The sequence below is a fragment of the Phascolarctos cinereus genome, unplaced genomic scaffold (genome assembly GCF_003287225.1).
Source record: "Phascolarctos cinereus isolate Bilbo 61053 unplaced genomic scaffold, phaCin_HiC Scaffold_5;HRSCAF=322, whole genome shotgun sequence".
NCBI lineage: Eukaryota > Metazoa > Chordata > Mammalia > Diprotodontia > Phascolarctidae > Phascolarctos > Phascolarctos cinereus.
This window is the reverse complement of record NW_027555958.1, coordinates 294133262-294159236: the sequence shown is the minus strand read 5'-3', so window position 1 is coordinate 294159236 and position 25975 is coordinate 294133262. Positions and strand designations below refer to the sequence as shown.

General features: G+C 48.3%; 1 protein-coding gene across 1 annotated transcript in view; it reads left to right on the top strand.

Annotated features, from left to right (window-relative positions):
- The window catches only part of FMNL1 (formin like 1), a 55821-nt gene that overhangs the window by 26736 nt on the left and 3110 nt on the right, over nt 1-25975 (top strand). The window contains 19 exon segments of the mRNA XM_020997339.2: nt 371-523; nt 2452-2560; nt 8026-8102; nt 8344-8437; nt 14248-14322; nt 14793-14903; nt 15638-15787; nt 16664-16765; nt 17040-17304; nt 18043-18174; nt 18177-18374; nt 18839-18960; nt 19342-19544; nt 22125-22359; nt 22787-22855; nt 23888-23968; nt 24123-24252; nt 24575-24738; nt 25308-25409. Coding sequence (XP_020852998.1) covers nt 371-523; nt 2452-2560; nt 8026-8102; nt 8344-8437; nt 14248-14322; nt 14793-14903; nt 15638-15787; nt 16664-16765; nt 17040-17304; nt 18043-18174; nt 18177-18374; nt 18839-18960; nt 19342-19544; nt 22125-22359; nt 22787-22855; nt 23888-23968; nt 24123-24252; nt 24575-24738; nt 25308-25409 — 2572 coding nt within the window.

Here is a 25975-nt window from a genome sequence, read left to right as displayed (position 1 = left end):
ACCTTTCAGGGTCGTTGTGAGGATCAACGAGATAATATTTGTGAAGTGCTTAGCACAGTGCCTGGCACCCAGCAGGTGCTATAGAAATGCTTCCTCTCCTTCCTCTTTCCCATATCCAGCCAAGTGCCACGTACCTTTTGCAGGGGTGGGGAGCTGATAGATGTCTCTGTTGTCTGAAGTCATCCTCCCAGCCTGTCTCTTCTCTGCTGATCTGTGCCCCTAATTGTTCTATGCTCTTCTTTCCCTCATTAACCTTGGGAGGACTTTCCCTGATCACCGCCGCTTCTCTCCTGGCTCCCGCCTCTTCAGGCTGTCACCATTGCTCTTGCCAGGTTGGGTCCGTAGCCCACCAATCCATCTGCCCCCGCAGGTATGACATGGAGAGCACAGATAATGGCACCCCCAGCCCAGAGAAGAGCAAGCCTCTGGACCAGTCAGTTGAAGATCTCGGCAAGGGCTCTCCACCTTCTTCCTCCTCCTCCTCCTCCCTATCCCAGGGCAGGGGCCGCCACCTGACTGTCAGGTAGAAAGGACTCTGTTCTTCTTCCTCATGCTGTCCTGGGAATGTTTGGAGGGCCTTGGAGGTGGCGTAGGGGCTGAGCTCATTTCCAGGAGGTGCCCAGGTGGTATCCTTGCCTAGGCTGGTGACTCTTGGGAGGGAGGCAGAAACCCCTCGGTGCTCTGTGGGTAGATTGGGAAGGAGGTGAACTTTGGGACATTGCTGGAAAGGGCCTGGGGGACCGCAGGAGGAGCACTGCAAGGAATGGATGTGGAATAATAAGCTATTGGCTGCTGGGCACTGGGAAGAAAAACCACCAAGGGAGAACTGGCAACAGTGGTTAGTTCTGCCTGGTAGTGGAGAGCTGTCCTATGCCCAAGAATCATAGATAGGACCTTAGAAGCCATCAAGTCTAATCCCCCCCATTTTATAGATGGGGGAACTGAGGCACAGAGAGATTGTGACTTGCCCATACAGCTAGTAAGTGTTTGAGGTAGGATTTGAACTCGGGTCTTGACTCTAAGCCCTGCACTCTAATCCACTGCACCACCTAGCTGCTTAAGCGACAAAGGGAAATTTCTACTGAGACACTCTTCTTACCTCTTCTTACCTCTTTCTTTTCTCCTGCTGTCTCTAGATGTCCCCCTTCTCCTCGGTATGTAATGTTCTGGCAGAATTGGGGTGCATGCTTGGGTCCCATCTCTGTTCCCTGGGGGCCAGTTCTAGGCTGAAGGGAGGGAAATAGGAGCTGCCATCTTTTTAGCGTTGTTGGAAGGCTGTAGTTTGGCTGCCCTCCAACCCCAAATCTGGGAGCATTGCCACCAGGGTCATTGCTTCTGCTGGCCCTAGGGAGGAGGAAAGACTGTCCTTTCAGCCTGTTTGGGGGCTAAATCCTCTGTTGATCCCCAGTTCTCCATCACCACTTGGGCCCAGGTGGCCAGACTCACATGGATGCTCAGCTCAAAGTCCTCTTGCTTTAGAAAGAGGCAAACCTTATTCCATTTATATCTGTAATGCCAGAGGTCCCCAGGAATTGACCATTGGTGTCCGCCAAAATCTTGCTTAAGCACCAAGGTCCTTTGGCATCATGCTCGGCTGGGAACTGTGAAGGGCAGATCAGCCAGGCCTATGTCTTGCCTCCAGGAGGCTTTTGGGGTCAGGTAGCTACACAAGTACACACACACACACACACACACACACACACACGCACGCACACACACACACACACACGCAAGCAGGACATAAATTTGTTCAGGTGTTTACATCCTAGAATCATTGACTGAGACTGGGAAGGAACCTTAAGGATCATCTAGTCAACTCCCCCTTGTTTTACAGATAAGGAAACTGAGGCCCAGTCAGGGGAAGCTGATTTGCCCAAGGTTAGTCAGGTATTAAGTAGCAGAATCTGTATCCAAATCCAGGGCCCCAGACACCAAATACCATAGCCTTTCCTCTCATCCCGCCACCTCCTCATTTGTAAGCCAAAGTATAGGAAGAGTCTAAGTCACCAACCAGCACTTCAAGAAGCAGTTATTACACACCTGCTCTATGTTCTTTGTTTTACCTGGGCTAGATGCTGGGAGGGATAAAGATAAAAGTTAACATAGTCTCTGCTTTCCAGGAGTTTATGATCTATTAGCATAAATTGTCTTCAGAGCTAATCCCTTCTTCCTAGAGTTGAACAAGATCTCCCCCAGAAGATAGTTTGACATATGTCAGAGCAAAAGAGGGAAACCTGTATCATCTGTCCTTTTCCGGGGGCCGGTGAAGCCCTTAGGGGCCCTAATTAGGTCTGGCATTATAGGGCTGTGGCTGGCTGGTAATTGGTGGAAGGAAGGAGGGCATCACAGTCCTAGAGTGCCCTGAAAGTTTGGTTCCTTCTGGACAATAGCAGGACCAGGAGGAGGGCATCCCAAGGATATTCTGGGCTCTAACTGTCTTCTATGGCCTAGGCTAAACCCAGCTCACAGCCGGAAGACACTGAGGAACTCCCGTATCGTCAGCCAGAAGGACGATGTACACGTGTGCATCATGTGTCTCCGGGCAATCATGAATTACCAGGTGAGCACAGTCTGGCCCTGGGTGGGGAGGGGGTGGTGGGGCCCTGAGGATAACCTCAGGACAGTGGGGGTGGTTGGGGATAGCCCAGCCCCAGCTCTTGGGGAAGCCACTCTCTTCTTCATAGCCCGGGGCATCCAAAGAGGCAGTTTTGAGTTTGAACTCCAGGGATTCAAGAAGTACCACATTCTGGCTTGATGGTGGAATCCACCAGCCCCATCCCAAGTAGAGGCAAGATCCATCCTGTGGGTTCCAGCTTGAGGGAGGGTGGTTAGGATATAGGGTTCCTGCTACAACTCTGGGACAGTAGAGCCTGCCTTGGAATAATGGTGATAGTCATGAGATGGTAATGTTGATGAGGTCGCCATGGTCACCTGGTGATCAGCTTAGTGGAGATGAGCCTAGCCTCTCTGTACTTACTCAGCTAGCACGTATACCTACCCTGCTGCTGAAACCTTACTGGCTAAGCTTGGTAAGACTTGCTGGAGATTGTTTTCTGCTGACCTGTTTGGTCTTGGAGAACCCAGTTTCACCTTCATATCATGTGTGTGATAACACATCAGAGGAGAATTATGGTGGAATATAATAATAATATATTAAAATATTTTATGTAAATATACATTTAATAAAATGGTCAATATGACATTTAAATAGATATGCTATATTAATATATAACATAATAATATTTTATATATAAATAAAATTCCTCCTGAAGGGCCCTCTGCATTCTTCCTTCCTACCTGCCTCTATTCTGCAGAAATCCTCTAATCCTCATCTTTGCAGTAGAGATGACTCTGGATTATTGGAGGCTTTGCTTGCAGAGCCCAAGCTCTAACCAGTCTTGCCAAGATGGAAATGTTTCACATGTGGTCCAGGGGACACACAAGGTCTCTTATCTGGGGACCAGCTCGGAGGCTTATCACCTGTAGGCTTGGTGCCAAGCTGGGAATTGTTCGGTCATGGCAACCCAAGAAACAAAGAAAGTGCAAAATGGCCCTCAGCCTCCAGCTGTGACTTTGTCAGAGTAGAGGAAAAGGGAGCAGAGGGAGCTATGAATCACACAGTTTTGAAACTGTTTGATTGCATTAATCAAATTTGCATAAATCAAATTTAGGTGGCAAAGCCGCCTAAGTGAGGTCTGTAATCACCCGAAGGAGTTTGGCGTATTTGTCCAGCGTGTACTTTGTATAGACTCTGTTGATGGAGGCTGACCTGGGTCTAGAATCGGACAGGAGGAAGAAAGTGTACTGGATTGCGTTTGGGAAATTACTCAGTGTTTTTAATGATTCCAAGCTTCTTCCAATGATGCCCTTTGGCTGTGAGTCATGGAATATCACTGCCCTCTAAAGAATTAAGTGGTGGGTTGCCTAAAGAGCAAGGGAGAGGCCCAGGGAGGAGACAAGTAGATGGTAGCATTTTACCAGCAAACAGTTGTGCAAGATGGCATCAGAAGACATACGTTGCCAGAAGAGGCCGTGGATAACTGACGGAGAGCACCATATTCTTTACTGGTGTCTGTAATGTCAAGAGACCTAGATGATCTTGAAGACCCTTCGTGGAGACTTTGTGGGAGGATATGGGCAAGAATTCCATAGAGTGAGAAGACGTAGTCTACACTGTTGGAAAATAGTAGTAATAATTTAATAAGAACAGAAATAAAACCTTTTGTATAGCACTTTAGGATTTGCAACGCTCTTAACAAAATTGGTCTCATCCCCACAATAACCCTGGGAGGTAGGTGCTTATTGTCCACATTTTACAACTGGTAGATCACTGGGCCCAGAGTCAGAAAGACCCGAGTTCAAATCCAGCCTCATAGGTTTACTAATCTGGGTGAACCTGGGCAAGTCACTTCACCTCAATCTGTCTTATTTGCCTTAATTGTAAAATGGGATTAATAATTGAGCCTACCTCCCAGGGTTGTTGTGAGGATCCAATGAGATAATATTTGTAAAAGCCCTTAGCACAGTGCCTGTTTCGTAGCAGGCACTTATTAATAATAATAATAATAATAATAATAATAATAATAATAATAATAATAGCTAACATTTATATGGCACTTACTTTATGCCAGGCACTGTGCTAAGGGCTTTTACAAGTATTATCTCATTGGATCCTCACAACAACCCTGGGAGGTAGGTGCTGTTATTATCCCCATTTTTACAGATGAGGAAATGTATTCCCTTGTCCCATTTCCCTTTTGCAGATGAGGAAACTGAGGCAGTCAGAGATTACATGACTTGCCCAGAGCCATACAATTAGTAAGTATATGAGTCCAGAGATGAATAAATACATGTGTGTATATGTGTGTGTGTGTGTGTGTGTGTGTGTGTGTATACAAATACACACACAGAGGAGTATTTAGAAAGTTGGGTTTGGATCCAGGAAGACCTAGGTTCTAGGTTCAAGTCCTTTCTCTGGCTGTGTGACCCTGGGTAAGTCCTATAACTTCTTGGTATTCTAGTACACTAAGGCCATGAAGATGCTAACCTTTGTGTTAGAGAGTCTGTCCACATTAGGGAGTTCCCTATGCCAAGGAAATCCTAAGCCCGGTGTCTGTTCCCCTTTACATCTGTTACATTTGGTCCTTACAACCCTCTGAGGTAAATGAGGCAGTTGATGTTATCCCTAATTTTTTTCTTTTTTTTTTTTTTTTGGTGAGGCAGTCGGAGTTAAGTGACTTGCCCACGGTTACGCTAGTAAGTGTTAAGTGTCTGAGGCTGGATTTGAACTCAAGTCCTTCTGACTCCAAGGCCAGAGCTCTATTCACTGTACCACCTAGCTGTTCCTTATCCCTCATTTTTTTCAGATGAGTGAACTCTCTGAGTCTCTATCATCTAGCTGAGAGGCAGAGTAGGATCTGAACTCAGGTCTTCTGACTCCCAGTCCATAGCTCTGTGGAATACGCCCCATTGCCTTCATATCATTTTGTCCTAATTTGGGGATGAGGTGGGATGCTTTGAACTTTGGAATTCTATTTAATCACTCACCTGTCAGTCTCGGATGATCTCCAGCCATCCAGGCGTTGTTTACTACCCCCTGTCCCAGGAATGAAGAAGGATGGAAGCCAAGGAGTGATGTGCTGGCAAATGTTTAGCAACTGGCTCTCCAAAGTATAAAAATAAAAAAAAAGTCTAAATATAGATTTGTATAATATACTATATATAATATATATTATACAAGTCTATATATGTGTGGCACACAATAAAGTATGATCTGCATTATTGACATTTTCTCTCTCTTTTTAAAAATATTATAAAATTTATTATCTATTTTTAACATTCTTTTCTTTTTAAATTTTGAGTTCTGAATTCTCTCCCTTCCTCCTACCCCTCCCTCACTGACTGAGAAAGCAAGCAATATGATATCAATTATACATGTGAAATCATGCAAACATTTCCGTATTAGTCATATTTCAAAAAAAAAGCAAGAAAAATAAAGAAAGTGAGAAAATTATATTTCAATTTGCACCAGAGTTCATCAGTTCTCTCTGGAGTGGATAGCATTTTTTCATCATGAGTCCTTAGAATTATCTTGGATCGTTGTGTTGATCAGAGTAGCCAACTCCTTGACAGATGATCGTTGTACAATATTGCTGTTATAGTACACAATGACCTCCCAGCTCTTTTCACTTCACTTTGTCTCAGTTCATGTAGGTCTTGCCATGGGTTTTTTTTTCCTGAAATCGCCCCCCCCTTGTCATTTCCCACAGCACATCATATACCACAACCTGTTCAGCCATTCCCTAATTGATGAGCATCCCTTTGTTTTCCAATTCTTTGCCATCACAAAAAGAGCTGCTGTAAATCTTTTTGAACATATGGGGCCTTTTCCTTTTTCTCTGATCTCTTTGGGATACAGACCTAGAGGTGGTATTGCTGGGTCAAAGGGTATACACAGTTTGGTAGTTCTTTGGGCCTAGTTCTAAACTGTTCTCCAGAATGGTTAGGCTAGTTCACTGCTCCGTTAGTGTACCTGTTTTTCCCTCATCCCCTCCAGCATTTGTCATTTCTGACGCAGGTGAAGTGGTACCTCAGAGTTATTTCAATTTGCATTTAACCAGTAGTGATTTAGAGCATTTTGTCATATGACTAGAGATAGCTTTGATTACTTCTAAAAACTGCTTGGTTATATCCTTTGACCATTTATCAGTTGGGGTATGGCTCTTATTTTTATAAATATGACTCAGTAATATACTCAGTATATATTTGAGAAATGAGGCCTTTATCAGAGAAACTTGCTATAAAAATTTTTGATATTACTTCATTACTTTTAAAATTCTAGACTACCAACAAAACAATAAATCAAGCCCTGATTTGCAGCATTTGCCCATTTCCAAGGTGAAAATGTTTCCACTGAAAATGTAACAATCGGCCTTCCTGTGGGAGCTGGTTTGCATTGGCTCCAGCACATCCCTGAACCTAACTCTTATGGGGAATAGGTAGAGTAACCAGGATCGTTTAGCCTAGAATAGAGAAGGTTAAAGAAAACCCTAATTTAGGGCCTTTAAAAAGGTAAAGGAATGTTTAGACAGAGAATTGTAACTACAACAGGGCAAGAGGAAATGTACTTTGGTTGAAGCAGTAGGTTGAGGAGAGATACTATATAAAGCAGCTAAGATTGGTTAAAGGAATTGGGGCTAGGTGGCCTGAAAAAAGAGAACATTGGGAAGTGGGGGAGGCCATAGTTGTTTTAAGTGTCTAAAGGATTCTCCTGGGGAAGAAAGATTAGACCTGTTCTGCTTGGGATTTAAGGGATCAGAACTATAACAATAAATTGCTGAGAGGCAAACTTAAGCTCGATAGAAGGAAAACCTTCCTAACAACGAAAGCTTCCTCCAAAGTGCAAGGGGATGATGCCTTAGGAGGGAGTGGGTCACTCCGTGCTGGAGGCCTTCATGCAGTGGATGAATAAATGGCCTCCGAGACCTTTTCCATTCCTGAGACTGAGTGATTCTGTAACCATGAGGGTGGTTACATGTTGAAGGGTCTACACTGAGTGACTGAGACTGTGGGAATTTTCACCTAGAGATGGAAGGGGGAAGGTAGATGGGTCAGTCTCTGGATGGAATTTGGCCATGTTCCTGCCCAAAGGCAGGACCTGGACAAGATGGAGCTGACTCGGTGCCAAAAGGTCTAGGTTTAGATCCTGATTCTGACACCTATATTAGGTGTGTAACCGTGGGCAGAATCTTTTCAGATTTTGGAGCCTCTGTCTTTGTCTGTTTAATGGGAATAATCACCCTTGCACCATGTAGACTCGGGGTGTCAAAACTCAAATAGAAACAGATCTCGGCAGGTCTTGTACTGACTTAGAAAACCACAAATTAACATTGTGTTGTATTGTGCTTTTATTTATTTTGTGAAACATTTCCCAACGACATTTTGATCTGGTCAGGTGAGAGCATGTGGCCTAGGTAGATCTTGTTATAAGGATAGACTGACTGATAGATGATTCTCTCTCCCCAGTCTGGCTTCAGCCTTGTCATGAATCATCCGGCCTGTGTCAATGAGATTACCCTGAGTCTCAACAACAAGAGTCCCAGGTGAGGTCCCCGCTTTCCCAGAGCTGTGTGTGTGTTTTCCTCCCCAAGTCTCACCTCTCCTGACCTTGACTGTCTCGACCCCCTTCACTGACTCCCAGCCCAGGTCCACCCCATCCTGCCCCTCTCTGATCCAGCCAGCTGGTCCCACCTTCCCAGCCTCCCTTCCCAGCTCGTCCATCCCTCCTTCCCAGCTTGGCCCACATTTCTCTCCTGTCTCATCCTCCCCCAAATCTCTTTCTAGAACCAAGGCTCTTGTGCTGGAGCTACTGGCTGCGGTGTGTCTGGTGCGGGGGGGACACGAAATCATTTTGGCTGCCTTTGACAACTTCAAAGAGGTATGGCAGCACCAGGCCCTTTAACTTTCTTCCCCGTACTGCTGCTCTGTGCTGGGGCAGGGGAGTCCCAGTCCTGGGCCTCAGAGACTTGGGATTTCAAGGCTAGGGTGGAGGGTGACAGAGGTGCCCACTTCCTTTGGCTTCCTGGGACCTCAGCAGGCAAGTGTGATCCAGGCAAGGACCTGAGTCTGGGGTGGCTGCTTGTGCTCTGCGGTGGACATGTCCTGTGGGGTTTTGGGGGTCCTGAGATGGGAGAGGCAGTAGGTGAGAGCCTGGCAACTCCTTTGCTTACCTTCCTATCTATGTAGCCTGAGTCACGTCACTGTGAGGACGTGGCTTCCCCATCTATAAAATGGGAATCTTTCAGATTTTCCCAATCTTAAATAATAGTACCTACCTCACAGGGAGCCAGGACACTTACATTTTCTTTCATTTGATACTCATATGATATACTCATATCCCCAGTACCTAGCACAGTACCTTCTGGCATTTGCTAGTAACTTAATACTATCGATAATAATAATACTAGCATTTATATGGCACTTCAAGGAAAGTTCCATAATGTGCTTTACATATATTATCTCATTTTATCTTCACAGGAACACTGTGAGTTAGGTGCTTTTGTTGTCCCTATTTTACAGATGAGGAAACTGAGGCTGAGAGGTTAAATAACTTGTCTAGGGCCACACAGCTAGGAAGGGTCTGAGGTAGGATTTGAACTCTGGTTTTTCTAACTCCCAAGCCCTCACTGTTCCTCTACTACCTCCCTTCCTTGATTGAGACTGCTTGATTGCTCCAGAGAGAACAGGCATGGTTGGAGTCTATGTTTCTCCTGGGTGCTGGGCTGAGAGCTTTTTCTTGGTATCATCACCACGTCTGTCTAGGCCCCTCCACCACCTCCACACACACCCCCTGTGTCCTGGGAGGGGATCCAGAGGGAGGGAGCTTCCAACCTGATGATGGGGGAAGCAGTCTCCGTTATCAAGGGGCTCCACATTTGATGAGGGAGAGCCAGTCGCTGCCCTCAGGCAACCCTCAGTCTAGTGAGGGAGCCATGACACACCTAAATCCCAGCTCATCCCATAAAATAACAGACGTAGAAAAGCTGAACAGTGTGAATTCTGGAGGCAAGTGTGTGGGAAACCCAAGTAGAGTGAATGAATGGAGCAGACGGTTGGGTGGGGGAGGATGACTTAGTTTGTAAAGGCCCACTTAGCGGAAGAGGATGTTGAATAGGCCTGGGAAAAAGGGGTGAAGCAAAACTGGGTCGTCAAGGTTGCCAGACTTTTCTCCAGAGGCCCCGGACACCATCCTCTTTTCTCCGTCCTGTGGCCCCATTCTCTCCACTGTCTGTGCCCCTAATCTTTTACTCCAAAACCTGTGAGTATTCACAAGTGGTTCCTAGGAGAATTTAGAACTCTAGGGGACCCCAGAACTCATCTCATCAAATCTGATTTCTTTTGACAGCTGAGGAAGCTGAGTCCTGTTGAGGTTAAGTGAGTTGCCCAAGATTACACAACCAGTATTTTTCCCCTTGATATTCCTTCTCCAGAACCATTTGTCAAAACCCCCCTTGACTGCACTTGCTGCCTCGAGCTTGAGTCAGCCCCTATTCCTCAGTCCCTTGTGGTGGGGTTTGACCTTCTCAGTGCCAGGGGAGCAACGCGCTCTCTCTCTCTCTCTTCTCTCTCTCTCTCTCTCTCTCTCTCTCTCTCTCTCTCTCTCTCTTTCCCCCTCCCTCCCCTTTCTCCCTCTCCCCTTTCTCCTTCCCTCTCTCCTTCCCCCTTCCTCTCTTCCCCCCTGCCACCTCCTCCTCTCTCTGCCTCCCTCTCTCTCTTCTCTTCCCTCTCTCCTTCCCCCTCTTTCCACCCCTCCCTTCCTTCTCTCTCCCCTCTCTCCCCCCTCCTCTCTCCCACCTCTGTCTTTCTTCTCTCCCTTCTCTCCTTCCTCCTCTTTCCACCCTTCCCTCCTCCCCCCTTCCCCTCATGCCTCTTTCTTCCCTTCCTCTCTCCTTTCTCCCCTTGCTTACCTACCACCATCTTTTTTTTTCTTTTTAGAAAAGTCTGCTCCTTTAAAGGAGTCAGCTCCTGGCACTCAGTAGCCTCCTTCCCCCACATTCTGCCTGTGCTCAGCTATTAATACATCCAGGCTAGGTAGTGTCTGAGAAATTGTCAGCCTCAAGAAAAAAAAAAGTATGGTATGGTAGGTGCAGTGACTCATAGCTCATGGGAGTGGCTGGTATGGGCTTTCCCTGGCAATTATGTAGGGGAAATAAAGGAAGAATACAGTGTTAGGTTTGCCCCACTTAGAGACAGTAGGGGAGAAGCCCCTGATCAATCAATCAGTCAATCAATCCATCAGCATTTATTAAGCACTTACTACATACAGCACTGAGCTGACCACTGGGGACCCAGAGATAAAAGTGAACCAGTCCCTGTCCTCAAGGGGCCTCCTACATCCTAATAGGAGAAGATAAGATGTACACACAAGTGTTTATAGATTATGTATAATATGCTGTCCTGGGGGTCCACAGTCCCCACCCTCCTCTAGTTTGGTGGGGAGGGCTACCTCCCTCTAAGCTCTCCCCAGACATTCATTCTTATTCATTCATTCATTCATTCGTTCACTTATCCATCTATCTATCTAGATATCTATCTATCTATCTATCTATCTATCTATCTATCTATTTGGCTAGGCAGTGGGGTTAAATGACTTGCTCAGGGTCACACAGCTAGTAAGTGTCCAGTGTCTGAGGCCGGATTTGAACTCAGGTCCTCCTGACTCCAGGGCCAGGGCTCTATCCACTGAGCCACCTAGCTGCCCCCAGTCACTCTTATTTTCCTGAGGCATACTTACCCACTGTTCGCCCTGATGGAACTGAGTGGACTTGTGGTTGCTCAGAGGGTCCCTGCTGTGGGATTGAGTAGGGATTCTAGTTGATTTCTTTTTAAATTAAATTTTATTCTGTCTTCAAACAAAGGTCCATCTCCCCATCATTGAGAAATCGAGAAAAACAAAACTTATGTTAAAACATACATAGGCAGGCACAACAAATTCCCTCATTTCTTGTTGTTTAGTCATTTTTCAGTCATGTCTGACTCTTTGTGACCCCTTTGGGGATTTTCTTGGCAAAGATACTGGAGTGGTTTGCCATTTCCTTCTGCAGCTCATTTTACAGATGAGAAAACTGAGGCAAACAGAGTTAAATGACTTGCCCAGGGTCACATAGCCAATAAGTCTGAGGCCAAATTTGAACTCAGGAAGAGGAGTCTTTCTTGATCCTAGGCCATTGTGCCACCTAGCTGCCCCCAAATTCTATCATTAACTATATCCAAAAAAAAGTCTCAATCTGAGTACATCTCTTCTCTATCATGAGATAAGAACCTGGTTTCATCATGAATCCTCTGGAATTGTGGTTGGTCATTGTGTTTATGACTTCCCAAAGTCATTTATCTTTATGGTATTGTTGTTATCATATAAATTGTTCTCTTGGCTCTGCCCACTTCACTTTGCATCTGTTGTATGCATCCGACTTTATATACAGATTTTCTCAGGTTTCTCTGAAACCACGCCCTTCGTTATTTTTTACAGCACAATAGCATTCTGTCACATTCATGTACGATCACTTGTCCAGCCACTCCCCAACTGACGGGCACCCCTCGGTTTCCAGTCCTTTGCTGCTATAAGTGTTTTCGTACAGATGGGTCCTTTTCCCCTTTCTTTGATCTCTTTGGGGAGTAGACCTAGTAGCGGTATCACTGAGTCAAAGGAGATATAACTTAATAGCATTTGGGGCACCGTTCCAAATTGCTTTCCAGAATGGCCAGACCAGTTCACCGCTCCATGGACACCATCTAATTTCTTTCATCATAGATTTTTATTTGGAAGGGACTTTGGAGATCATCTGGTCCAGCCATTGAGAAGTTAAGTGATTTGCCCTAAGGTCACTGAGGTAGTAAATGGGAAGAGACAGAATTGGAGGCCAGGTCTTAGACTGCAGATTTCACTGCCACTCTTGGTGACCACGCCCCAGGTGATTCCAGGTTGTCTGCCTGCTATGTGAATTTGGTACTTTAACCTAGGAAAGTGAACACAGAGGCAGGCAGGGTCAGCTCGGTTGAACTTGGAATTTGGTGTGAGGTTTACAGAGGGGGCCATGGCAACCAGCAGTGCCCAAGAAGTATTCAGGCCTTGGAATGGTACCCAGGCTGGCATCCCTGGTCCCTCCGGGAGAACAGGGTGAACTGTCCTGATTGTGGTTGTGCAGGGCATGGCTGAGAACGCTGGTTTGTGTCTTGTTTGCATGGCTCTCTCCCAGTGCAGCTTGAGCCTGAGGAGACCCCAGACCGGTTCTGAGCATTATAATGGGATCTGGCTTTCAGAGCCTAGAGCTTCCCAGCAGGCAGATGGTGAAGGGGACGGAGGGGGCCACCAAGGCAGCATGCACAGGGAGACTTGACTCTGTTCCTCCTCTCTCTTAGCACGGCCAGGGCAGCAGAGGCCACTTTCTGCGGCTTCTGTGTGGTATAGTGCATAAGATATTATACTTAGCATCTGGAAGACCTGGCTTTGAATCCCACCTTATACACTTACTAGCTGTTTGACCCTGAGTAAACCATTCAATTTCTTTGTCCCTCAGTTAATGGTGCTTTTTAAGCTTTGTGAAGCACTTTACAAATTCTGGCTCATTTGATCCTCACGACTACCCAGGGAGGTGGGTTCTATTATTATCTCCATTTTATAGATGAGGACACCGAGCACAACAAAGTTAAGTGACTTTTCCAGGGTCACACAACTTGTGTCTGAGGTTGGATTTGAACTTGGGAATTCCTGATTCCAAATCTAACACTGTGTCACCCAGCTGAATTTCTTTATCTGTAAAATGAGGGAATCAGACTTGTTGACCTCTGAGATCCCTTGTAGTTGTAAACTTTGATGTTTCAGGGAACATAGGCACACTTTGAAATTCAACAGCTTTTAGGGTGGTGGTTAGCAGAGAGTGAGAGGGTGTGTGTGTGTGTGTGTGTTTCTGGTAGGGAAGGCCTGGTGGTTAGCATGGAGTAAGAGGGGTGTGAGTTTGTGTTCCCAGTGAGGAAAGCCTGGGTAGGGAGTAAGAGGAAGTGTGTGTGTGTGTGTGTGTGTGTGTGTGTGTGTGTGTGTGTGTGTGTGTTCCTGGTGTAGAAGACCTCAGTCTTAGCTGAGTCACTGTCATCCTGTAAAAATGGGGCTGCTTGTCTACCTTGTAAGAATATGCCCCCCTCCGTTTCCTGCCCTAGCCTAGAAGAGAAAACAGTTTGAGACCCTTAGTTGATGGAAGAAAAGAAATCAGTAGAGGGGTTGAACAAGTAGTTCTTCTGTCAGGGTCCTGCCACTTAAAGAATACCCATCATCATCATGATTCACATTTGTGTAGGGCTTCAAGATTTACAAAGTACTCTTTTTCCATCAACCCAATGACATAGGTGGTGTGAGTATAGTTATTCCCATTTACAGATGAGGAAGCTGAGCTGAGTGTCAGTTGTGGGATTCTACTCAGGTGTATCTGGCTTTAAGACTAAAAATCTTTGGGGTAGCTAGGTGGCGCAGTAGATGGAGCTCTGGCCCCAGAGTCAGGAGGACTTGAGTTCAAATCCAGCCTCAGACACTTGACACTTACTAGCTGTGTGACCCTGGGCAAGTCACTTAACCCCAATTGCCTCACCAAAAAAAAAAATCTTCCCATGATGCCCAGTGACTTGGGAGCATCCAGGGGCACAGGCGCCATCTAACACCCTAACTTAGCCCCTCTTTTTGGCCTTTCGTCCTGCAAGGCGTGTGGTGAGAAGAACAGGTTTGAGAGACTGATGGAGTATTTCCGGAATGAAGATAGCAACATTGACTTCATGGTGAGTGGGGGCAGTGGGCTGGGGTTAAATTGGGGCTGTTAATGTAACGGCCTAGCTGTTCTAGGCAGGCCCGCTGGGTTGGACTTGAGGCCCTCAAGGGCTCCGAGCTTCAAGCTGGGACCTGGAATGCCTCGGTCCTGTGCCTGCATCTTTCTCTGGCTGGCTTTGGACCAAGGCATTTCCCCAGGAGGAGCTTTATTAGTTACTGGGGCTTCCTTGGGAGGCCTTGAAGCCTCAGGGAGGCTGTACAGGGTCTACCATAGGGAAAACTGGAGTTCTTAGGGTATTGAAGAAAGGGGTGCTGAGGACTGCGAGGGGAGTTTGGATGGGTCCAGATGGAATAATGGGGAAGGTTAACAGGGCAGGTGAAGCTGAGGAAAACAGGCTTAGGGTTTGGGTGGTGGGTTGGCAATTGCAAGCTACCCAGCTCCCACTCTCACAAACTGACCAGTGACTTTCGCTGCCCCCAGGTGGCTTGTATGCAGTTTATCAACATTGTGGTACATTCAGTGGAGAACATGAATTTTCGAGTCTTCTTGCAGTATGAGTTCACCCACCTGGGCCTGGATGTTTACCTGGAGGTAAGCCCTGGTGTGGGAGTCCCTCCTTCTCCCAGTGACACTCTTAGCAGCATCCGCAGCAAGAGACCCTGTCCAAACATCCTGTTGTGTGAAGGCATGGCTTTGGGCTGGAGGCACAGATGGCCACACAGGCCAAGCCCTGGCCCCTGCCTTTGGCTCATGGGATCCTAGAATTCAGAGTGGGAAGAGACCGTCCAGTCCAAGCCTGCCATTTTATAGAGGGTCCAAGGAAGAAGTGACTGGCCTGAGATTACACAGTGAGTTAGCATCAGAAACTGGACTGCAATTTAAGAATTCCAGGCCCCCAAGCCCCATACCCTATACTTTGTCCTGTACCCTATAGCCTGAGCATGAGATGGTCTCAAACAGACTGCCCATATGAAGGCAGGGCGTGCAGACATGCGATGCTTGCTAATTGTAAATAAATGCATGAAAGCCTAGAGCATGAAAATTGTGTGTGCCTTTTGAGGAAAGAGCCAGGGTGCCTGGAGGAGACCATCTGTGGAGGACATCATGGCCAAATGGAGTAGAGCATAACAAAATAAACTATTAGGTCTAATTTTTCTGATCAATTCAGGAAGACTTCCTGGAGGAGCGGGACTTTTGGGGTATTTTCTTTTTAATGGGAGAGGGATTAGTAGAGCTTGTTCCTTTACTCGCTGTGGGAGAACACTAGGGGAGGGGGCCTCTCCTGGCCCTCACCCCCTTTCCTCTTACCCTTTCACCGGTGGCAGAGGCTGCGGCTTACAGAGAGTGATAAGCTCCAGGTTCAGATCCAGGCATATCTGGATAACGTGTTTGATGTGGGTGCCCTCCTGGAGGACACAGAGACGAAGAATGCAGTTCTGGAGCACATGGAGGAGCTGCAGGAGCAGGTGGCCTTGGTAAGAGGGTGGGACCAGGAGGAGACCCCCTTTTATGCAGCCTCCTCCAAAGCAGGTATGATTCTGGGGACAGAAGGAACTAGCCCCAGGAAGGACCCCAGGACATCTAGTGGGGACCCTGGGAGCCCAAGAGTCAGAACTCCTGCTCTGGTACCTTACGCCTTCACCCCCACTTCCTTCATCAAGGATTCTCCCCTGACCAGTGGGAGAAAACATTGAGTGCTTTGAGATATCTTCTTGACCTCCTCTGGAAGGAGGAAGATTGGGGGAATGGATGAGTCAATTTATATTTTCTCCATTGGGGTCTTCCTGTTTCCCAGAGCTTCTGTCTCCCACTCTGATCCTGCCCTTCCTACCACCCTCTCGGGCAGACTGGTGCTCCCATAGGCTGAGACTACACAGGGCCTTGGTGTTTGTTTGCTTGAAGACTAGGCATGGTACCCCCTACTGGTGCCAGGCAGAAAAGGAATATGCCCCAAAGAATAAAATAGTAGAGCTAGGGGGATGAAGGTTATTCTTCACAGCTAAAGGCTGAATGGGTGGCAAGAGAATGCATTCTAGGATCTCTGAACTGAGTAGTTCTAGCTCTTGGTCCAGAAAAAGGAAGGGGCCTGGGGAATGTGGAGCCCCCAGTGGGGTCTGTGCCAGGGTCAGTGATGGGGAGCTCACCTCACTGCCAGCTGGTTTCCTTGTCCCCATTCCCTGTACCTGTCCCCGCTCCACACATTGGAGAATAAAAGGGAAGGGCGCTGAAGCAAGAGGCATTCTTGTCCCTCTTCCCGCCCCCTCCTGGGTATCAGGCCTGCCTGGTACCCACCCCCTCGCCCGATGTCAGCAGCCAGGGGTGGGTGTGCTCACCATGTGCTGCTGCCACAGCTGACAGAGCGGCTCCGGGAGGCAGAGAACGAGTCCATGGCCAAGATCGCTGAGCTGGAGAAGCAGCTGAGCTATACCCGAAAGGACTTGGACGTACTCCGGGTAAGGCTGGGCTGGGGGGAAGGGGGCGTGGAGGCCAGAAAGGAGCTAGGGGACCATTGGCAGGAGAGGAGGTAGAAGATGATGGAACTGGCTGGGGGTAACGTGGAGAGAAGGATGAGGCAAAGTGGCACAGGGCAGACGAGCTTCTTCAGGTGTTCGAAGCTTAGCACTCCATGTACCGAAGGATTTGGTGGGAACCTGTGTCAGTGGGCTTTGGCTTAATGTCCTTAGTGGGGTTATTGATTCTATCCTTCTTTGGGGATGTGGTATCCAGGAGCGCCACAGTGAGTGTGCCACCATGGGTACCTCCCAGCTGCCCCCTGACCCCAAGAAGGTGCCTGTACTCACCCCAGTCCCAGCCCAGCCCTCTGCCTTGGAGCTTAAGTTGGAGGAGCTGGAAAGGAAAGGGTTAATCCGAATCCTAAGAGGACCTGGGGAAGACATCACCATTGAGATCATCCCAGTTGTCGTGGCAACTCCATCTGACGTGATGACGCCCAAAACGATGACGCTTGTGGCCCCCGACTCCTCCAGCACAGGTGTTTGCAAGCCGGGGTTTGGGAAGAGGGGGTGATGGAGATGGTGCTCTGTGGTCAGAACCTCGGGAGACCTTCACGCTCCTAAAGGCAGGGGATAGGATGGGTTCACAGAGAGAGATGCTCTGGGCATGGCTGAGGGAGGCAGCCTGGCATGGTGGAAAGAATGCTGAATTTGGTGTCAGTGGACCTGGCTTTGAGTCCGGGCTCTGTCACTGGCTACCTGAGTGAACAAGGGTGTGAACTCGGGCTGGTCACTTCACCTCTGTGGGCCCTGCTTGCCTTATCCACAAAATAGGGAGGTTGAAATTGATGATTGGTTTTCAACACTACATCTATAATCCTGTGAATAGAGATTTGAATTTAGGGGTGCTTTGAGCCTCCTTGTGAGGCTGGAGGAGAGATTTTCACTAAGGCTTCCTCTAAGGCCCTATTCTGAGGCGAGAGTTTAGGCCATGGTGGCCAGTCTGATAGGTGGGGGGATAGTAGACGGGTGGGTAAGGCTAGGCCCAGGAAAGAGAGTAGGCCAATAGAGAAGGTGGCTGCCGTGGGGTTAGGAGCGTGGGCTCTGATGGGTAGGGGTCTTGAACTAGTAGGTCCCCTGGGGGCCCTGCATGCTAGGAAACCTGGGTTTCCTAGGAAGCTTGAGAAACTTCTGTTACCTTCCACTGCTGCCAGGAACTGCAGTCTGCCAGCAAAGAGGAAGATGACTGTCCAATTGCTTTCTGCTGCTTTTTCCAGATCTCCCACCTCCAGCAATTCCCCCCACTGCATCTGTGTGTCCACCGTCACCACCGCCACCACCGCCACCACCACCAGCTCCCCCAATCTCTGATTTCGCCTCACCTACCCATCAAGAAACCCCACCTTCAGTACCCCTCCACCTCCACCCCTTCCTGGTAACCTGGAACTACCCCCTGCCCCACCATTGCCTGGACCTGGGGCATCCCCAGCACCCCCACCTCCACCACCCCCACCACCAGGGATGAATGGAACAGTGCCACCTCCTCCTCCTCCTCCTCCTGGAGGACTTCCTGATGCCTTTGGGGGGCCTGCTTCAGAAACTAGTACAGGTAAGTGGAGCCAGGACTAGAGGTTTCCATGGGGAGTGAATATGGGCAGTGACCCTAATATCCCTTGATATTCCCCTGGCCTCCTCTAGCTCAGGGAAGAGTTGAGGTATGTGTGTGTGTAGGAGGTCTGTTCATGAGATCCTAATAAGAAACCTGCATTTTGCTGGCCTGAGACTACATTCCTCCCACTCCACTCACCTTAACACCCACCATCCCATCTTTCCACCCGCTTTTTCTTCCCTTTTGGCCAAGTCTACAACTCTAATGCATACCTCAGTCACCCTTAGGCCTCCTCTTGTCCCCACTGAAGCAACAGACTATTATTCCCCACCCTACTTAACACTTCCCGCAATCCTATGTATCCTACCTCCTTGTCTACCTCATCTCGTAGGCCCGACCCTAGCTCTGTAGTCTAGCTATGACCCCCCCAACCCTGGACTCAATCCTGTTTCTGATCTATACAGTGAAGGCCAAGAAACCAATTCAGACCAAGTTCCGGATGCCAGTTTTCAACTGGGTGGCCCTAAAGCCCAACCAGATCACGGGCACTGTCTTTACTGAGATCAATGATGAGAAAGTCCTACAGGTATGGGCTTCTCCCACTTCAGCCCGTGGAATTTGAGTCTTCTGAGCTTAACATGGGCTCTATGAACCCACTCAGTGTTCAGGTCGGGGCAGTGTCACATTTGGGACTCTTTTTTTGCTGATTCCATCTTGTCCTTTCGGGTCACTGTTCTGTGCATCCTTGACGGTGGGAGACACCTGGGACCTAATGAGTTTGGGGTGGAGCTAACCCAGGATGGGGCAGAATTGTCTGAGGTCTACAGAGGGACATGGCACCAACCTCCCTGGAAGTAGCTGGGGTGGGAAAAGAAAAGGGAAGGCTGTGATGTCACACACCCTTAATGATGGTGTCCCAGGTCTCTCTCTGGCCCTGAACCCACTAATTCCTTCTCTACCATGCTAGGAGCTGGATATGAGTGACTTTGAGGAACAGTTCAAGACCAAGTCTCAGGGTCCTTCCTTGGACTTGAATGCCCTCAAAGCCAAGACTACACAAAAGGCCCCAAGCAAGGTGACGCTCATTGAGGCCAACCGGGCCAAGAATCTGGCCATCACCTTACGCAAAGGCAATCTGAGCACCGATTGTATCTGCCAGGCCATCGAGACGTGAGTGCTCTAATCTCTGTGTCTGTCTTTGCCATCCTCCTTCCTTACACCTCTCATGGCACTCTTCCCTTTTTACCCACGAGTAAGAGAGATGTCTCAGAGCTCTCCTTCCTTTTTTCATACCCGTGAGTAAGGAAGGTTACCGGCACAGAAGTGGACAGTGGAATGGGTCATGTGTCTGGACTACTCTTGATTCTTTTGTGGCTCTAAAGTTCTCAGCTAGCCTAGTGCTACAGACCTAGGATGTCCCAGCTCTAGGGCAGGTAGGTGGCACAGTGCATTGAGTGGTGGACCTAGAGTCAGGAAGGCCTGAATTCAAATCCCGCCTTAGACACTTACTAGCTCTGTGACCCTGAGCGAGTTACTTGACTTCTCTCAAGCCTCAGTTTCCTCATCTGTAAAATAGAGATCATAATAGCATCTACCCCCCAGGGCTATTGTAGGATGAAGGGAAATAACTTATAAACAACTCTTTGCATATCTTAAAGTACTTTGTACATGCTAGCCATTATTTTTTTTTTTTGCATGGTCAAAACAAATTCCCATTTTGACTATGTCCAGAAAATGTGTCTCATTCTGCCTATTAATCCATCACTTCTCCGTCAGGAGGTGGTAGGTAAATGCAATTATTATTATTGCTATAATTAGTAGTATGGGACTCTTTGCACATGCACACATAAATCCTTGCATGGACCCAGTGATGTGTAGACAGATGGGGGTCTATTTCCCTTGCTACCCAGTCTCTTCTGCCTGCTATGTTCTTTCTTGTCCCAGGTCTAGAGTTGGGGAGGACCTCTGAGAGCCTCGATTTACAGCCGGAAGAGACATTCAAGGTCGTCTAGCCCAAAGCCCTCTTTTTTACATATGAGGAAGCTGAGACCTAGATAACTGAAGTGACTTACCTGTGGTTATGCAGGTGATCCTGATGGCCTTGCTGGGATTTGAACCCGGATCTTTGGACCCTAAATCCCCCACTATGCCACATATAGACGACATGGCACCAACCTCACTGAATGTACCTGGGGTTGGAATAGAAAGAAGAAGGCTATGATGATTATAGTCCACCTTCATTTTACTGAGAGGGTAACTGAGGCTTAGAGGATGGGACTTGCTTGTTTATTATTTATTATTATTTATTATTATTATTATTTGCAGAGCCAGGATTCTAAGTCAACTCCTTTGGGCCTGGGCTCCTCTAACCACCTTCCCTGGCTTTATCTTCCTCATCCTCTGAAATTGTCAACAAACCTTTTTGTTTCTTGTTTTCTATCCAGCTCTATACTTGGAGCTGTGGGGTGATATAGAGAAATGTTAGATCTAGTCCCCTGGCTACCAGATATCTGCAAGCACAGTTGGGGAGACAAAATGAAATACCTTGAAACAAAACGATGCCTAGATGTTGGGGCTTAGACGTGAATTGCTGCTGGAGCTCATAGTGGGCTGGGGCAGGGTTTGAATAGGCCTTGAAGGATGAGTGGAATTGAGGGAAAACAGAGAAGAGAGCTCTTGGGGGGAGAGTGGTACAAGAGTGCATAGTATATGATAGACAGAAAGAAGGGCCTGTATGGGGGGGAAGAGAGAGGCCTAACTGGGATTCATTCAGCAATCATCTCTTCATTCAGAGGAAAGAGAAGGCAGCCCAGGACCCAGAGTTTGGAGGTCCATGGCTTGAGTCAGTGAATGAGAAAGCATTTATTCTTTTTTTTTTTTTTGAGGCAATTGGGGTTAAATGACTTGCCCAAGGTTACGCAGCTAGTAAGTGTCAGGTGTCTGAGGGAAAAAGCATTTATTAAGCACTTACTCTGTACCAAGCAAGTTCTTTCTGGGGATGCAAAAAAATAACAGTCCCTACTCTCAAGGACCTCACACACTCTAACTGAGGAAGACAATGAGAGGAGGGAGGAGGGGAAGGGAAAAAGCATTTATTAAGCACCCACTACGTTCAAGGAACTATACTGAACACTTTGTAAATGTGACCTCATTTAATCTTCACAACAACCCTGGGAAGCAGGTGCTATTATGATCTCCATTTTACAGTTGAGAAAACTGGGTCAGAGGTTGAGTGACCTACCCAAGGTTATACAACTAGTGTGTATGACCTATGCGAGATTGTCTGAGGCAGGATTTGAACTCAGGTCTTCCTGACTCTAGGCCCAGCGCTGTATCCACTACGACAGCTAGCTGTATCTAAGAGAAAGCCCAGATGTTCTAAGGGTGCTATGGGAAGGCCCAGTCGTGCTTTGGGCGTACTAGCAGGATAAATGGCAGGGCTTGGTGGTTTGGAGGATGAGGCAGCCAGGTAGATGCCCAGAGGACCTTTGGAAGGGCAGATGGTCAGTCAGCAAACATTTATTAAGCACCTACTATGTACCAGGCAATGTGCACCAAGGATACAGAAAGACGCAAAGGATATCCCTGTCTTCAGGGAGCCCCCAGTCTAATGGGGGAGGCCGCAAGGAAACAGATACAAACATGCTTGGTTTGGTGATCCTCCACCTTAGGTCAAGAGCAGAGTCTGGATTCAAACTCCAGATTGTGTTCCTGTGTGTGTAGACCTCACGCCCTTCCCACTCTGCCCAGGTATGACTTGCAGGCCCTCAGCCTGGACTTTTTGGAGCTCCTGACTCGATTCCTGCCCACTGAGTATGAGCTGAGCCTCATTGGACGCTACGAGAAGGAGCAGCGGCCAGTGGAGGAGCTGTCTGACGAGGACCGGTTCATGCTGCGTTTCAGCCGCATCCCTCGCCTGTCTGAGAGAATGGCCACTCTGGCTTTCCTGGGCAACTTCCCGGACACTGCTCAGCTACTCATGCCGGTATGGATGCTAGGGGCAGCTGGGGTGGATGGGAAGGGCTTCATGCTTGGGTCCACAGAGTCAGCATCCAGTATTTGGGGACACCGGCAGGGGACGGTTAGGGGGACAGGGACCTTGTTTGGTGAGGACCCGGGTCTGTCTTAGAAGATGAATTCAGAGCCCCCTTCTCTGAAACAGGGGAGAGAATCCCTGGGGTCATTTGAGGGCATTTGGGAGAAAGAAGTAGGAGCTCTCAACCAATCCCCTCAACCAAACCCCAATAATAAATATTCCCATTTGTATAGTGTTTTTAAGTTTCCAAAGCATTTCAACATGGAGGTTGCTGGGCCAGCAGTTATTTGCTGCTGCCTGACCTTAGGGTCAGGAGGCTGCATTCCATTCCCCTCCCATCGGTTTACCTCTTCACCCCTGGATTCTCTTCCCACAGCAACTGAACGCTATTATCGCTGCTTCCATATCTCTCAAGTCTTCTGACAAGCTCCGAAATATCTTAGAGGTAAGGGGATGGAGGAAGAGAAGTCATGGAGTCTGTGTTTGTCAAACAGATGGTGTTTCCTGGGTACTGGGCTGTGGTCCCAAGCCTATTTTTAGGAAGTTTCAGTCTGATGGGGTGTGGTTTATATATATATGAATTTTTTTTTTGAAGCAATTGGAGTTAAGTGACTTGCCCAGAGTCACACAGTAAATGTCTGAGGCACATGAGGCCACCTTTGAACTCAGTCCTCTTGAGTCTAAGGCCAGTGCTCTATCCACTGTACCACCTTGCTGCCCCTGACAGAAATCTCAAAGAGCATATGGTCCAAGGATTCTTTTTTTTTTTTTGGGTGAGGCAATTGGGGTTAAGTGACTTGCCCAGGGTCACACAGCTAGTAAATGTTTAGTGTCTGAGGCTGGATTTGAACTCAGGTCCTCCTAACTCCAAAGCTGGAGCTCTATCCACTGTACCACCTAGCCACCCCTGGTCCAAGGATTCTTAACATGGAGTCCATGAACTTGCTTTTTAAAGATATTTTGTTAAATGCTTTTCAATATAACTGATTTTTTTGGCAATCTTATTTGATACATTTAAAAATGTTATTCTGAGAAGAGGTCCATAAGCTTCCCAATCTGCCCCGTGTTATGTCATTGTGCTATGACACCAAGAAAGACTGAGAACATCTGTTGTCATCCAAACCACTCATTTTATCCGTGGACCCCAAAGACTCAAACTGACTGGCCTAGGTCTGCCTTCACACACGTAGGTGTTATGTGCCAGAGCTTGAATTAGAACCCAGGTCCTCTGCTTTAAAAAGCAAGGCTCTTTCCATACCATAGATGCCTCTACGGACAAAGGAGCTACTTTCTGGGAGTCCCGAGTTTGAGGGAGGGGAGATGTGGTCCCTTGTCCCTAAGGAACTTCCAGGGAAGACTCATTCAGAACGTAGAAAAATGTGTTCCCTGCCTCCTAAGGGGAAAAAAAAATCCTCTGGGCAAAGGGCCTGCTGAGCTCTCCCTCTCTGTCTCTTTCTTCCCCCTCTCTTCTCTCCAGATTGTCCTGGCCTTTGGGAATTACATGAACAGCAGTAAACGCGGGGCAGCCTATGGTTTCAGGCTGCAAAGCCTTGATGCAGTAAGGGACTTCGTCTGGCCCCTGGGACTCGGAGAGGGCGGTCTGAGGGGATCGGGGAGGGGTGTCGCACCGGCACGTCTGGGCGTCCCCTCCTGCCGTGGGTGGGGCTGGAGGCTTGCGATTGGTTCCCTCTGATAGCTCCCCCTCCCCATAGCTGCTGGAGATGAAGTCGACGGACCGGAAGCAGACACTGCTGCACTACCTGGTGAAGGTGATCGGAGAGAAGTATCCCAAACTCACCTGTTTCCACGCTGACCTGCACTTTCTGGACAAGGCTGGGGCTGGTATGGGCTGGAGGGTGGGAGTGGGGAGGGGTCAAGGGGCTCCCTGTTGCTCATTGGCCTCTTGGGACTGAGGGTGTACCCAGGGGGAAGGGGGACACCAAGCAGCTGAGACTGACTGGGAGGGATGACTGAATGAGGAGAGAATAAGAAGAAATGAGGGTACCTGAGTTCAAATCCGGCCTCAGACACTCACTAGCTGTGTGACCCTGGGCAAGTCACTTTACCCTGCCTCCAAAAAGAAAGAAAGAAAGAAAGAAAGAAATGAGGGCAAGGGAGAGATTCTGTCTCTCCCTGATGTATTGCTCACCTACCCTCCCTCCAGTGTCCCTAGACAGTGTCCTCCAGGACACCCGGGCTCTCCAGCGGGGCATGGAGCTGACCAGGCGGGAGTTCATGCGCCAAGATGATAATGCCGTGTTGAAGGAGTTCCTGAAGGTCAACAGTCCCAGTATGGAGAAGCTGTTGGCCGATGGAAAGACAGCCCAGGTGGGACAGCAGGGCAGGGCTCTGTGCCAGTGGGAGGAACCTTAGGGGGTGGTGGGTGCGCAGGGCAGGCATGCAAGAGCATCAGCGGGACTGGGACACACACACACACACACACACACACACACACACACACACACACACACACACACACCCTCTCAAAGGGCTGTGGCAGAAAAGCATCCCAGCAAGGTGAGCCTTTCATCCCATTATCTCTTATGAGCCAGGCGCCAAAGATGTAAAGACCAAAAAACAAAGCCCAACCTGCCCTCCTGGATCTTACTTTCTACTCAGGAATATCAGAGATGGGTTAGAGGGGTAGGACCCAGGCATAGTTGGGCCTGGGGGGGCCTGGCACAAGAGGGCAACAGGGTCAGAACCATGGTGGGGGGGTGGTGGAAGTGGACAGCTGTTGAGGTCAGGAAAAGACGCATGAGGGCTTCCTTCTGAGGACTGGAGGCTGGACTGGAGTGGGACGGGGATCAGGTGGGGACGTGGAGGCCGGGCTGGAGCAGGACAGGGATCAGGTGGGAAGCTGATGAGTCAGACTGATGGGAGGCACCTACCTACAGGAGGCATATGAATCTGTGGTGGAATACTTCGGGGAGAATCCCAAGACCACCCCTCCGTCTATGTTCTTCCCTGTATTCAGTCGCTTCGTCAAAGCCTATAAGGTATTGGAGAGGGGCCTGGAAAGGAGAGGGGCTGTGTAATTAATTCCCAAGGGGTCCTGGGGTTATTGGAATGTCTGGGCTGGGCATCCTGGCTTTTCTGTGAGGAACTATTGTAGAGTATCTGACTTGGGAGTCGGGAAGTCTTGGATTTAAAAACCCTCCTCACACATTTACCAGCTGACTGGGCAAACCTCAAGGCTCATCCTCGATTCCCTCATCTGTAAAATGGGCATAATAACAGCACCTACACCACATGAGATAGCTGAGAAAATAACATATAAAGCCTGAAAGCACTATATAAATGTGAGCTGTTTGTTAATAGACTTGCAACTGTGACTCCTAGCTAGGGTCAGGATAAAGCGTTGGTGGATTTTTGTTTGTTTTTGGAGGCAGTCAGTGTTAAGTGACTTGCCCAGGGTCACACAGCTAGTAGATGTCTGAGGCCGGATTTAAACTCGATCCTCCTGACTCTAGGGCCAGTGCTGTGCTCTGTGCTTTATGGTGCCACCTACATGCCCCCAGCCCCCTCCCACCTTAAGTGAAAATTGTACCCATTATCTGTCACT